Here is a 13,121-nt window from a genome sequence, read left to right on the forward strand (position 1 = left end):
CTTGATGGAGTTCCTGCAGACTCACCAGATCCTCCTTTCCTCGCTACGCCTCCTATATACGTCTTGCCGCTGTCAGTTCAGCTCACTCCAGCTCACAGTCCCACATTCTGCAGATCACAATTCGGCGTCCTCGCGATGTCACACATCCTCACGCCTCCGCGGACCTCGTCTGCCGAGTTTACGATCCCGCACCCTGCAGTCCATGTTCGACGTCAATTGCTCTGCGCCCTCCCTCGGCATCTTTCCCACGCCGTCAAAACTGCCTTCAGGGTTTCGAGGCTAAAAGCTGTCGTCCGCCAGACTGTCATTAGATCCACTGCGGCTGTTCCGTTTTCAGGCCTGAGCTGACATGCCCCGAGAAATAGGTCAACCTGTCACCCTCAGCCGGCCTGGTAGGGCTGAGGTCAGATCCAAAGGGCCGAGAGGAGCCGAGCCGAGCCCCCCTTCCCATCCATCGCCCTTCGTCCCGGCCCTTGGAGTTGGGTTGCACTGGCTCGGCTGACGAACCGTGGTGGACAGCTGACCTAGGTACCTGCCGAGCTATTCGCATCGGCCCTTCATATATGCTTTGCCTAGTCTGGACAAGGAGAGATCTGGCTCCCCCAACTTTACATCTTGCCCGAGCTCAGACGCGGTTGCGAGCCGCCCGTCAGCCTTTGCTGTAAGATTTATTGCCATGCATTGTTGGGTATCTCCGTCTATAGCAACACCACATACACACACGACGGCCCGGCCATCGCACAACAAAATAGATAGCCCCCGTCCTTCCACCTGGTGCCCGCCTCACCAGCCAGGCTTAGGCCGTCTTGACGTGGGGGAAAACATCAGCGAGGAAGTTGCGGGAGAACCGCGTGCACTGCTCGTACGCAGTCTGGAACCCCTGCTTGCCGCCGTAGTAGGGATCGTCCACCTCCTCCGCCTTCTTCGAACCCGAGTACTCGCCCCAGAGCTGGACCCTGGCGCGCGAGTCCGGCTTGCCGCGCTGCTGTAGGCTTTCGAGGTCGCGCAGGTTGTGGCGGTCCATGGCGAAGACGTAGTCAAAGTCGTCAAAGTCGGAGAGACGTACCTGATCGAGGACAAACGAGAACTGTCAGCCACATGTCGTTCAGGTGGTGGAGGGAGTAGGGGGGTGGTGAAGACAAAAGCAGAGCGTACCTTGCGCGCGTGGTGCACATAGTCGGTGATGCCGTGAGCCTCCAACGTCGACATTGTCCTGTGGTCAGGACCCTCTCCAATATGATAAGCCCCTAGTTCCCAGTATCATATCAGCATGAGGCAGCGGGAAGATGGTGGCAGTGAGGGCCAGTTCGGGGGTCCCGGGGCATCCAACGCACCAGTGCCTGACGAATCAACCCTCCCAATGAGGTCTTTGTACTGCGGCTCCTTGGCGATCTCACGGAAGACACCCTCGGCCATGGTCGACCGACAAATATTGCCGAGGCAAACAAAGAGCACAGAAACCTTTTTCTCCGGCATGATGACTAGCGGGCGGCGGTCGCTGTCATGAGGAGTTTTGTGCGCTCCAAGATTGCGAGTTGTGACGTGGTAAACCTGCCAGTCGCCTGTGCCCCGCGATGAGGTGGCGTGGGCGCTGCGATGCGATGCGCGGGGCAGCTTGATACAGTGCGACACAGCTGCTCGCACGAGACACTGTGAGGGGTATAAGCTGCGCGCCATGCGGCAGACCCCACTACACGCTGTATCTGCCGCAATCGGCATCAAACCACAGATTGAGGTACTTGAAGCTGTATGATGAGTGGACAATTTTGGCACTTTCATATCTTCATCCCCATGTTTCCAGCTACTCTTTCAATGTGAGTTGATGTATTGTGCACGTCACTCTTGGCTCACAAACTTGGGCCGAAGGTACGAATCCGCTTCCAAGAGAATCAGTTCTGTGCATTTGTGAAGGAGCTGGGCCGAAGCACAGGACAACGTGGGCCCAGTACTATGGACGGACGGAATACGGAGGATGGCCACGGTGTCAATGATGGCAACCTTGGCGTTGGTTGTTGCCCTGCTGGTATCTCCAGTCGAGACCGCAAGCGCACGGCATTGGGTGAAGGCGATCAGAGTAAGTATGCCAACCCTGAAAGAAGCAGTGCTATTGTTAGATATCCTGCTTGATGAACTGCATATTGGCGCCTGCGGAAGCCATTCTCCACACGATAATTACCATAGACTGTCGCAAATGCTTCGCAAGCGATAAGCTCGCAAGCGATCAAACCGAGTACTAACACCTGGATTTTTCGAGTATCATGTGATATGAGCCGGATTTCTTTGCCCAGAACGCTCAGCAGCCAACTCTGAAAAGGATCACATTGAAGGGGCCACCAAACCGATTCAACGGCACTTGCTCAATGGCTGGATGTCATATCGCGGAGGCCGAGAAAACCTTGGCCGTTCGGAAAACTCCGTGGTGTTTTGTTGGGAAGCCTTACTCGCGGGAGCCCGGCCTCAGCCACCACATAATCGGATCGAAGGTCAGGCCTGCGATAAAATAGGCTCAAGCTTAACAACGGATGAAGGCCGAGACCTGCATGCTGCGAACCAAGCCACACATCGATCGCATTTTTAGCAACTGGTACACACGATCCGGGGAAGGTTGCGGGTTCGACAAGCAGGCCGCTATTTTTCTTTCTTGAGTCAGCGAGGAATGCATCGGGTTCAAGAATGCCGTGGACGGGAGCCGTCGCCCCGATTAAAATGTAACATAATTAAACAACCGAGCTAGATTGCCGGTCACAATGGTACGGCAGCAAGCTACCGTCCTTGTTTGGCCCTCTGAACAAGCATGTGATTGTGAGCTCTCAGCTTTGCGTTTTGTCAAGGCAGACACGCAAACATGGCTTGGAGAGACCAACCACAGAGATGGCAGCGAGAGCGCCCAACGTTTCACGTACCTTTCAGGTGCATGAGGGGCCGCTCGTGAAAATTGTGGACTAGTGTGCCGACTTTCCTGGAGGATGTTATTGAGATGGTCCAATTGGACGTGACAAGTTGCGCGCTCTCCACGCATATGGAGAGAGCATGATTGCTTTTGTGCACAGGCGGGATGACGCAGGATCGCGACCCATGGACTAGGGCCGTCTTTGGCCTCCAAAGGCGGATGCGGCTGCGGCTGCGAACCAGTCCAGCCTCGTGCTGAGGGCAATTCCAAGCAAGATGCTTGTGCCGTTGGGCGTGCTGGTGGAGATGGCAATGCGCCATGTCTGAGCAGCGAGGGACGAGTGAGCAGCGCGAGCGTGGGCGGCAAGAGGGGAACAAAAGAATCGAGACTCCATTAATGCTGCAACCACTACAACTACCATTTTTACAAGATATCAGCACTATAATACCCCTAAAAAAATCCAAGATCATCAGTATAGCCGATTTCCTAAATTCTCAAAAAATTCCCTATATTAAAAAAACGTCCTTTTGACTACGTTGGCGTCTCGGAAAGCCGAGGGTAGCAGCCCGATTAACGGGTTGGTAGGTAGTAGGTAGTGGTTGTGGAGTCTCGATTTTTTTGTTCCCCTCTTGGGCGGGCAGCCGGGGAGACAGAGGAGGGACCTCTTTGTCACACCAGTAGCAGCAGAAGCGCGAACCACGGGCCGGTCGTCGGATCAACGTCGGTGCAACGGTGCCCTCCTCAATCAGAGTTTGATCAGATGGGTCTGATCGATCGGGGATATTGCCCATTGCTTCTTCCTTTGAGTGTGCACTGCGGTCGAGATTTCCAATACTTTCCATGGCTAGCTCAGCACAGGCGATTGCAAGCAAACTTTCAGACTTTGCAAGGGTCTTGTTGACTTGACGCGGGAGAGACGAAGGCTTGTTCTCAGGCCTCCCCCAGCTCCCCAGGAGTTCGCTGCACCAAGCAAGATATTCTCCACCCGCCTTCCACCCGATGAGTGGGAACCCAACAACAGTAGACTAGCTCGTGGCACAGGGCGTTCGATGTGGAGAGTCTGATGCTGGCGACTCCGGGGGTGAGGTTGTGTGGGCTCGGGAGCTTACGTACCTTGCGCCTTGCCTCGCCTCTTGACTCTTGAGCTGCCCTCGCAGTCCTCCCCGTCGCCGAATGCAGTAGGAGCAGCAGCCGAGTCTGCAGCTCCGATTCGTAGCTGTAACGATGCATTGCCGTCGGCCTACGCGGCACAATACCGGCATGTGAAGCAAATACGAGCGCCACTGGTGTCGATCAGTACATCTCGGAGACAGCGGCGGCGAGGACCAACGACGACGACGACGACGACGACGACTGCATCAGCGGACGTTCTTACATGTACCTCCCTCCGCGGCCTCCTCTCCGCATCTTCTCAAATGGTGACTGGAACAGGTCGAGATGATCTCTGCGAAATTGCACGCTTAGGCCATGAGATCAATAGAGCCAGCGGGCCAGGCTGTGGCCATGTCTGAGTCGCTGCCCCTTACTACGCTTTGTCTAGAACCGGCGGCAAGACCAAACGACTGCCAGTCGTGTTCCTCGTTCCTCGTTCCTGCCCAGACTTTTCCTATCTGTCGCTTTCCGTCCGAAGCCAGAGAGACCTGGGCCCGTGCCGGCTCCACATGTCAGGGCGGTCCACACAGCGACCATTGACCTATGGGAGCAGGCGGAATGGAGTCGGCGCATCAACAAGACCAGGCACAAGCCACAGACGCAGGGGTCGATGGGGGTGCGCTATGCTGGCTCGGGCCTGATCGTGGTACGTAACCGTGCCGTTTGTGGATGTCGATGGGGATATCCCATGTGGATCCCTCCCCAGCTGCGACGGCAAGAAAGACCACACAGCACTGGGGCAGGCTCACTCAGATCGAATCAGCTTGGGGAGGGATCATCAATATGTTGCCCGGATGTAAGTCGCGGTTCAGGACTAGTGCGAGCAAGTGCGGCCCGGGGTCATCGAACTGGGGTAGGGGCTGCCTGGCGCCTGGGGTGGACGGGGAGCCAAGCATGCAGGGAAGGAAGGAAAGGGCACTGCAGTCTTCCGCGCACTTGCCTTGGACCCTCTGATGAACGGATGTGAACTACCTGCCTACCTAGCTACCACGGGCAGGACCTTAAGAACGCCTCCTTCCTCCCAGCTTTTCGCCGTTCGGGTTTTCTCTTCCTTCTTCTCTGCTCTTCATCAACCTGCTACTCATCTAAGCTTGAATCCCATCTCCAACTCAAACCCACACGCTTCACCTACGAAAGCCTTTGCTTCTCTACCAACCGTCACAATGAAGTACGCCGCCGCTGCCGCTCTCCTCGTCGCCCTGGCTCGCGCCCAGGATGTCACCAGCATCATCAGCCAGATCCCCTCTTGCGCCCTGAACTGCCTGTCCCAGGGCATCAGCAGCGCCGACTGCTCCATCAGCGACTTCACCTGCATCTGCTCCCAGTTCGACAGCATCCAGGCCTCGGTCCAGCCCTGCCTTGCCAGCTCCCAGTGCTCCGAGACCCAGGTTGCCGGTACGTTCAGACACTCCTGTGTGAACGTCTGATGACGAACAACCCCTCTGACAACTCTTGCAGACACCCTCCGCCTCGCCACTGGCCTCTGCAGCAACGCTGGCGGTGCCTCCGGCTCTGCTGCCGCCACCACCGCCACTGTCTCTGCCTCCAACATCGAGACCATTCCCGTCGCTTCTGATTCGGCCTCTGCCTCTGCTTCCGCCACCGAGACCGTGACCAGCACCGTCGCTTCCCAGACCGTCATTGTCTCCGGCTCGTCCACCTCCACTGTTGGCTCCAACAGCACCGCCTCCGCCCCCACTGGCTCCCGCACCACCACTGGCTCTGCCGATGCCACCAGCTCCGGTGCTGCTACCGAGACCACTGCTGCCGGTGGTGACTCTGCTGCCGGCCGCGTCCAGGCCGCCGGCTGGGCTATTGCCGGTGTCATCGCCGCCGCCGTTGCCCTGTAAAGAGCTCCATAACCATATGTTGCTCGCTCACCCACCACCACCCCATGCCGCACGCGGCACGTAATGTTTTAAGATACCACGCATATCGACCGAAAAGGAAATGGACAGGCGAAGGGCCGGCATGAGTCTGCCGTGTACATGAAGGATATGCTGTAGATGATCGTAATAATAACGACTCGTGGCGAACTTGATGATTTATGATTTGTCTTTGTGATATAATATGGAATGCTGGTCATTGCAAGCTTTCTGTAGCAGGAATGAGGGGTCCAAATTCAAGAAGAGGAACACTCCCGGCCAAGGGAAAAAAGGAAGGATATAACAGTGGGCCACCAACCAGACAGTATCTGTGCGTCTCGTTTCCCCTTGGCAAAAGACCCCCTACCTGTACACGAAGAATTTCAGGGTCTCAAGTTACGTCCTTTTCTTCTGCCAGCGAAACAGCTCACTTGCAAAGGTCCTCCACAATCTTGCGCCCGTCGCGAACGACATCGGCTTCGTGCATCTCACAGCGCGCCGTCTCCGCGAGACCCTCGGCCACCCACTGGGCGACAGCCGGGTGCGCAAGCAGCCTGCGGGCGTAGGCGTCGGCGTCGGCGGACAGGGCGAGCCCGTAGGTCTGCAGGCGGCTCGCGACGGGGGCGAAAAAGGCGTCGACGGCGGTAAAGTCGGCGCCGGCGAGCCAGGGCCCGGCGAAGCGCGTGAGCCCCTCGGTCCACAGGGCGTCGATGCGGTCGAGGTCCCGGCGCAGGGCGTCGTCGGGGACGCCGACGTCGACGCGCAGGCCGACGTTCATGCCGCACTGGCTGCGCAGGGCGGGGAAGCCCGAATGCATCTCGGCGGCGGCGCAGCGGGCGTAGGCGCGGGCGGCGCGGTCGCGGGGCCAGGCGGCCGGGTGGTCCTCGGCGAGGTACTCGACTATGGCGAGCGAGTCGTGGACGACGGTGCCGTCGGCGAGGGCGAGGGTCGGGACCTTGCCGGATGGGGAGAAGGCGTCAAAGGCGGGCTGGCGGATGGTCGGCGCGAAGAAGAAGATCTTCTCGTCAAAGGGTATGTTGAGGGCCTTCATGAGGACCCAGGGCCGCATGGACCAGGAGGAGTAGCGCTTGTTGCCGATGTAGAGGGTCGCCATGGTGCGTTGATGGTGTGGGATGCTGGTGGACGAGACGTGCGTGTGTTGTGTCTGTCTGGGCACCATGCCATTTATAAGGAACGTCGTGAAGCGCGGTTATCATCGTCGTTGGGACACCAGAGGCCGAGCGAGCTCGTGAGTCAATGATGCATCCCCCGCTCTGCGCCCTTTCATTGACCATGGTGGGTATTTCCGCAAAGCAGTGCATTTCCCAATGCATGTTAGATGGAAAGGATTTTTTGACTCGATTATTCAGGATCGCAAGACATCTCGAGTCGGAATTGATGTACCTACATGTTCCTCAGGTACCTAGGTAGGTATTCAAAGGGGGTCCCCGAATGACATAAGCTGGACAGGCCGCACAGCCGGCGACAGCTGGCCGATGCTCTGTCTAATTCAAGAGGCAGCTTGACCTCGTTCAAGTTCTTTCCCCAGACCATCCACGAGACGACTCTTGGCAAACAAAGTATGCTGGCGACACCATGGATATGTCGCAGCTGCATCAGGGCTCTGGCAAAGCCCAGGTCACCGCCTCTGGCCTTTTTTCGCCGCGCTAGCACAGGTGAGAATGCTCTTGATCGACAATGCCCCTTCCCCCTGCCTTCCGAACAGACGACTGACGTCCACGACCCCAGATGCGAGCGCCAGCCTCCCACCCGCCCTCCTCCAGCGAGCACGCAAGCTGAGAGCCGAGCATGACCAGCTCGAGGTCTCGCAGTCGGAAAACTTCGACCCCAAGACGGCCCGACGCATAGGCGAGCTGTCGTCGGTGGTGTCGGCCCTCAGCGACTGGGAGGCGGCGCAGTCGTCCGTGACGGAGCTCACGACGCTGCTCAGCTCGCCCGACGCCGAGCTGCGGCAGCTGGCGAGCGAAGAGCTCTCGACGACGCAGACGCAGCTCTCGACGCTGTCGCGGCAGCTGTCGGTGTCGCTGACGCCCAAGGACCCCTTCGCGCACATGCCGTGCCTGCTCGAGATCCGGCCGGGGCCCGGCGGCCTCGAGAGCCGGTTCTTCGCCGACAGCGTGTTCAAGATGTACAAGCAGTACTGCGCGTACATGGGGTACCGGGCCGTGGCGCTCAAGTACGAAATGGCCGACGGCGCCGGCAGCGCGTCGACGTCGGCGGGCGAGGAGCCGCTGCAGGAGGCCGTGCTCGAGATCAAGGACGCCGGCGCCTACGGGCTCTTCCGCGGCGAGGCGGGCATGCACCGCGTGCAGCGCGTGCCGGACACGGAGAGGAGCGGGCGCACGCACACGAGCGCCGTCGCCGTCTGGGTGCTGCCGTCGTTCCCCGACAGCCACGAGGCCGCGGGCGGTGGCGGCGGCGACATGAACGTCGACGACCCGGCGAGCGACTTTTACCTCGACCCGGCCGAGCTCCGCATCGAGACGATGCGCGCGCGGGGCGCCGGCGGCCAGCACGTCAACAAGACCGAGTCGGCCATCCGCATGACGCACCTGCCGACGGGCACCGTCGTCAGCATGCAGGACAGCCGGCAGCAGTCGCGCAACCGCGAGGACGCGTGGAAGCTGATGCGCTCGCGCGTCGCCCTGCTGCGCCGCGAGGCCCGCGAGGAGCAGGCCGCCCGCCTGCGCGACAACGTCCTCGCCAAGCACAAGATTACGCGCGGCGACAAGATCCGCACCTACAACTACAGCCAGGACCGCTGCACGGACCACCGCAGCGGCGTCGACGTCCACAACCTGCCCGACGTGCTCGTCGGCGGCGAGTCGCTGCACCGCATCGTCGACAGCGCGAGGACCTGGCTCGCGACCAGCGACATTGCGGCCATGATGGCCGAGGAGGAGAGCAAGGCGGCGGCGGCGCAAGGTGGGCAGGCGGCGGGCAAGTCGAAGAAGTGAGGCTGGCTGTGTCGTGGAAAAGACATTGTATACCACATTGTATGTGTAGTTGTAGAAAAGAAGACGAGCGTTTCAGGCATGGCTGTGACCACGGCTGTCGATACGCTGGAGATGACTCAACCGTCATTGAAAAGAGCACGAGCATTACGAGCATCAAGAAGAAGAGCACGAGCATCACAAGCATCAAGCAAAAGAGCACATTCCAGTTCAAGTGTGATAATTCACCAGTTCACCAGACATGTGTCCATTTTTACATGTTTGTTTCCCCTCCGTCCTCCGATCCCTCCAGAGCACCCAAGAGACAAAATACAAGAGAGGGGAGGTCACCGTTGTGGCATGACGAGCGAGGTCCCCGTGTTCGGTCCGGATGTGTGTGTGTGCCGTAGTCCTCCTGATCGTCCGACCAGCCATGAAGCGCCGCGCTGAAAAAAGAGAAAAATGGGATCATGCGATGATAAGTATACAACAGGGTGTCAGGGGGGGTGGTACAAGGGGGGTGGGGTTGACTCGACGTCAAGTCGAAGCAGTCGAGGTGCAGGTGACGTGACTGACTGCCTATGACCCCCAGGAAAGGCCGTGATATCGTGTACAGAACAAGCCCGAAACAGGCGTCTCACGCCAGCTGGCGCTCGCGGCGCATCATCTCGAGCACGCCGCCCACGCCCGTGTGGCGCAGGCGCTCGAGCACGACGCGCATGCCCTCGCGGCTCTTGCCGATCTGGGCCTCGGTCTTGCTCGAGGCAATGTTCTCGATGCTGCGCTGGATGCCGCGGGCGCCGAGGCCGCTGACCCAGCCCGAGAGCCACTTGCCCTCCTTGGGTTCGGCGGCGGCGGTGGTGGCGGCGGCGGCGGAGGTCGCAGACTGGTCGCGGCGCGCACGCAGGCGCTCGCCGAGGCGCGACTTGTAGACAACGGTCGTCGTGACGTTGGTGGTGGCGGAGGGGTCGGCCGGGTCGGTTTTGTCGGGCAGGCTAAAGTTTTGCTGCTCGACGACGGAGAGGACGTTGTTGAAGTTGAGGTTGCGGGACTCGGTGCGCATCCAGCCCTCGCGCATGTCGACGACGCTCGTCTCGAGGATGTAGCTGGCCTTGTCGGTGCTCGAGCCGCCGCCGGTGATGGAGGTGGGCAGCAGCTTGAAGATGGGGGCGGGCAGACGGGACTTTTTGAGGTGGATGCGGGTCGTGTGTAACCTGCCCGTGTCGGGGTCAATGTGGCTGTGGATGGTGTCGGTGCTCATGACGTGGGTCGAGAAGGGGTTGAGCTTGGGCGAGGAGTAGCGCAGGAAGTAGGCGAGGGTAACGGCGGGGAAGGGGTGGGAGTAGGCATGGTTGGTGGTGTGGGTGAGGACCATGGCGGGCGAGTCTGGACGTCTGCGATGGGGGCGAGTTATGCTTCCTCGATTGGTCTTCAATTGGTTTGGTGTTCAATCGGAACGGAGGTGATGGAACAGGTTGTGGCAAGGCGTGTGGTTTTTGCGCTGGCGAGCTTCTCACGGGTGACGGTTGGTGTCGTCGCCGAAGAAGCAAAATTTGGCCGAGGTGGTTCGGTCGCCGTACGAATCTTTCGACCCTGGCGCACGTCCGAACAGGAGAGCGTCTTCAATTCTTCATCGAAAAAAAGAGCAGAAGAATGGCGTCGAAGAAGGAGACGACAAGGATGAAGGAGGGGGAAAGGGGGGGAGAAATGGATGACGCGGAAGAGGGAGGTGGTTCAGACGGTGAGGAGAAGGATGATGGTCGGAAGCGAATGGCGGCAGGAGGTCGAGGACCAGAAGAGCGTGGAACGATGCGTCGTGCCCAATGGCGTGGCACTCATGTGCTACGTAAGCCAGTGAGTAGTGAGCAGGAGCGAAGCAGGAGCAGGAGCAGGAGCAGGAGAGGCTGACCTGGGGAAAAAAGGGATTTTTTGATTGGCTGCAGAGGGAGGATGACACGCGAGCTTGGGCCGACTGTGGCGAAATCACATGACAGAGCGTGTTCCCCTGCAATTACTTGACCGAGATTTACCGACACCATCTCAGTGCTGACCGACCCACCGAAACTGGCCTCTTGGCTGCCTCCTCTTGGCTGCCTCCTCTTGGCTGCCTCCTCTTGGCTGCCTCCTCTTGTCCCTCCTCCATCACATCTCTCCTCGATCCATCTACAACTAGAAGCACGCCACGATCCTTTAGCTCTGCGCTCGGACTCGCACATCTCTGCCAAGTGCCGTATTGGTAGGGTTTAGCGCCGTCAAAACTCTCTTCGTACCTCTACATCTGTCTGCTAGTCACTCGCATGACATGTTCATCGTTCACAAGGTACGCCTCCATTAGACACATCTGAGGATTCGCTATTATTACAGCATATTGGATACACGCATTGCCTCACAGGCCTCGCTGCTCCAGGCCTCGCCTCACAGGCCTCGCCTCACAGGCCTCGCCTCACAGGCCTCGCCTCACAGGCCTCGCTGCTCCAGGCCTGACCGTGTCGCCTTCGCCTTCGCCTTCGCCTTCGCCTTGCCGTCGGCCTTGTTGATCCACTCCAGCACCACGTCGGCAATCTCCTCGCTGTTGCGCTCCTGGTGCAGAAAGTGGCCGTTGCCCTTGATGCCGAGGTCCTCGAGCTTGATCCACTCGGGCTGGCCGCCGACCTGCTTGAGGTAGTCGATGATGCAGTGGTCGTACGTAATGTGCACGCTCGCCTCGCCCGTCAGCGCCACGTACGGCACGCTCGCAACCTTGGGCAGCTGCCGCGCCGGCTCGACCTGGCGGTAGCAGTTGCGCTTCGCCAGCGTCTCGGTGCCGACGCTCTCGATCCTGAGCTCGGCGGCGCTCGCGACGGGCGGCACGTAGTCGAGCCGACTGTTGGTGAGGCCGTAGGGCCGCGCCGGAAACCCGCCGAGGCCCCAGCCGTAGAAGAAGAAGGGCACCGTGAAGGGCTCGAGGTTGATCGACGCCGCGACGCGCTCCGGGCAGTCGTTGGTCAGCAGCAGCGCCGCCGCGCTGCCCATGCTGTGGCTGACGAGGGTACGCCGGCCGCCCCACGAGCGCGAGGAACCGGCAGCCCGACGCCCGGAACGCCAGCTCCTGCGCCGTCGCGTTTGACGGCAGCGGCAGGAAGCCCTGCTTGAACTGGTCGAACACGGCGTCGCCGTCGACCCCGGCGCCCGGCCACTGCGTGTGCAGCTGCGACTGCGGGTACGTGTTGAACCGCTCGACCGCCGTGAAGCCCTGCTCGAGAATCTCAATGCTCGTGCCCGGCGTCATGGAGAACGTCGTCGTGTCGGCGTTGGCCGACCGCCCGACGGCCACAATGTCGACGAGATACACCTGGAACCCCTGGTCCACAAAGTACGACGCCCACCCCTGCCGCCCGTCCGGCGTGTTGAGCCACGTCGCCCCCGAGATGCCGCCGCCGTGGAGGAAGACGAGCGGCTTGGGCCGCGTGACGCCCTTGACCGGCGTCAGCTTCTCGACGAACAGCTGGTCGACCGTGTAGTTGCCGTCCGACAGCGCCACCGTGCGCCCGCCGAGGAAGAACGCATCGCGGACGTAGGCCTTGTCGACGGGAGGACACCCAAACGCGACGCCGTTCGTGGCTTTGCAGTTGGACGACTTGCAGGATGCCGAGGCCAGGCCGGCGGCGGCGAGCGCGCTGACGAGGAAATTAGACGCACGCATAATGACTTGGGGTCGCAATGTCGACGATTCAACAAACGACAAGACAACAACAAAAACGAGAGGCCGTGGCTACCTAGCGAGAGACATCAGGGACCAGACTGGGCCGCTAGACCACGCGACGGCCACGCCAACTCTTTAAGAGAGTGGACAGAGCGAGCGGCAGCCCTGTGGGTATCGAGCAGGCCTCGATGCCAAGTTGCGGGAAAGGGGAGACACTGTTGATCCATCCTCTGCCCCTCCCAACACGGTCAATAAACTCGGGCCAATTTCCTCTCTGGCTCTCCCAAGCTGGGCGCTGTCCACGCTGTCCAGTGAGGTACGGCGCAGCAACGGGGCAGCGATACCTTTATGATCGAACGAGTTCCCAACTCAAATCTCCCGAGAAAGTCTTCTCCAGGACACCAGGCATACTTGTTACATGGTGCTATGTAGAGCCCCTTGAACACCAACGGGCGCCATGTACCCCCTGTCCTGCATGGGTGTACAAGTACATGGTACGTCGACCAAGCTTTCCATATTGCGCCCAGCGGCGGCGCATGACTAGCAACACCATCACACACGGCAAGGTCCGCGGATGG

General features: G+C 59.9%; 6 protein-coding genes across 6 annotated transcripts; 2 read left to right on the forward strand and 4 right to left on the reverse strand.

Moving 5' to 3' along the window:
* Positions 1-665: 665 nt before the first annotated feature.
* Positions 666-1,544, reverse strand: VDAG_02585 (phosphotyrosine protein phosphatase). The gene is made up of 3 exons (XM_009653238.1): positions 1,335-1,544; positions 1,156-1,247; positions 666-1,066 (listed from the first exon to the last, which is right to left on the reverse strand). Exons 1-3 carry the CDS (start codon positions 1,474-1,476, stop codon positions 797-799), a joined length of 504 nt encoding a protein of 167 aa, XP_009651533.1. The 5' UTR covers positions 1,477-1,544; the 3' UTR covers positions 666-796.
* A 3,661-nt stretch (positions 1,545-5,205) lies between these two features.
* VDAG_02586 (uncharacterized protein) lies at positions 5,206-5,892 on the forward strand (the record flags this gene model as incomplete). The annotated part of the gene is made up of 2 exons (XM_009653239.1): positions 5,206-5,437; positions 5,501-5,892. 2 exons carry the CDS (start codon positions 5,206-5,208, stop codon positions 5,890-5,892), a joined length of 624 nt encoding a protein of 207 aa, XP_009651534.1.
* Positions 5,893-6,334: 442 nt separating this feature from the next.
* Positions 6,335-7,021, reverse strand: VDAG_02587 (glutathione S-transferase; the record flags this gene model as incomplete). The annotated part of the gene is made up of 1 exon (XM_009653240.1): positions 6,335-7,021. One exon carries the CDS (start codon positions 7,019-7,021, stop codon positions 6,335-6,337), a length of 687 nt encoding a protein of 228 aa, XP_009651535.1.
* A 468-nt stretch (positions 7,022-7,489) lies between these two features.
* On the forward strand, positions 7,490-8,885 carry VDAG_02588 (peptide chain release factor 1; the record flags this gene model as incomplete). The annotated part of the gene is made up of 2 exons (XM_009653241.1): positions 7,490-7,583; positions 7,657-8,885. The coding sequence occupies 2 exons, from the start codon at positions 7,490-7,492 to the stop codon at positions 8,883-8,885; spliced, it is 1,323 nt and encodes a 440-aa protein (XP_009651536.1).
* Positions 8,886-9,498: 613 nt separating this feature from the next.
* On the reverse strand, positions 9,499-10,236 carry VDAG_02589 (MSF1 domain-containing protein; the record flags this gene model as incomplete). Its single annotated transcript, XM_009653242.1, has 1 exon — positions 9,499-10,236. The coding sequence occupies one exon, from the start codon at positions 10,234-10,236 to the stop codon at positions 9,499-9,501; it is 738 nt and encodes a 245-aa protein (XP_009651537.1).
* Positions 10,237-11,318: 1,082 nt separating this feature from the next.
* VDAG_02590 (uncharacterized protein) lies at positions 11,319-13,081 on the reverse strand (the record flags this gene model as incomplete). The annotated part of the gene is made up of 3 exons (XM_009653243.1): positions 11,319-11,880; positions 11,933-12,517; positions 13,029-13,081. 3 exons carry the CDS (start codon positions 13,079-13,081, stop codon positions 11,319-11,321), a joined length of 1,200 nt encoding a protein of 399 aa, XP_009651538.1.
* Positions 13,082-13,121: the final 40 nt, after the last annotated feature.

This window comes from Verticillium dahliae, genomic scaffold (assembly GCF_000150675.1).
Source record: "Verticillium dahliae VdLs.17 supercont1.4 genomic scaffold, whole genome shotgun sequence".
Taxonomy (NCBI): domain Eukaryota; kingdom Fungi; phylum Ascomycota; class Sordariomycetes; order Glomerellales; family Plectosphaerellaceae; genus Verticillium; species Verticillium dahliae.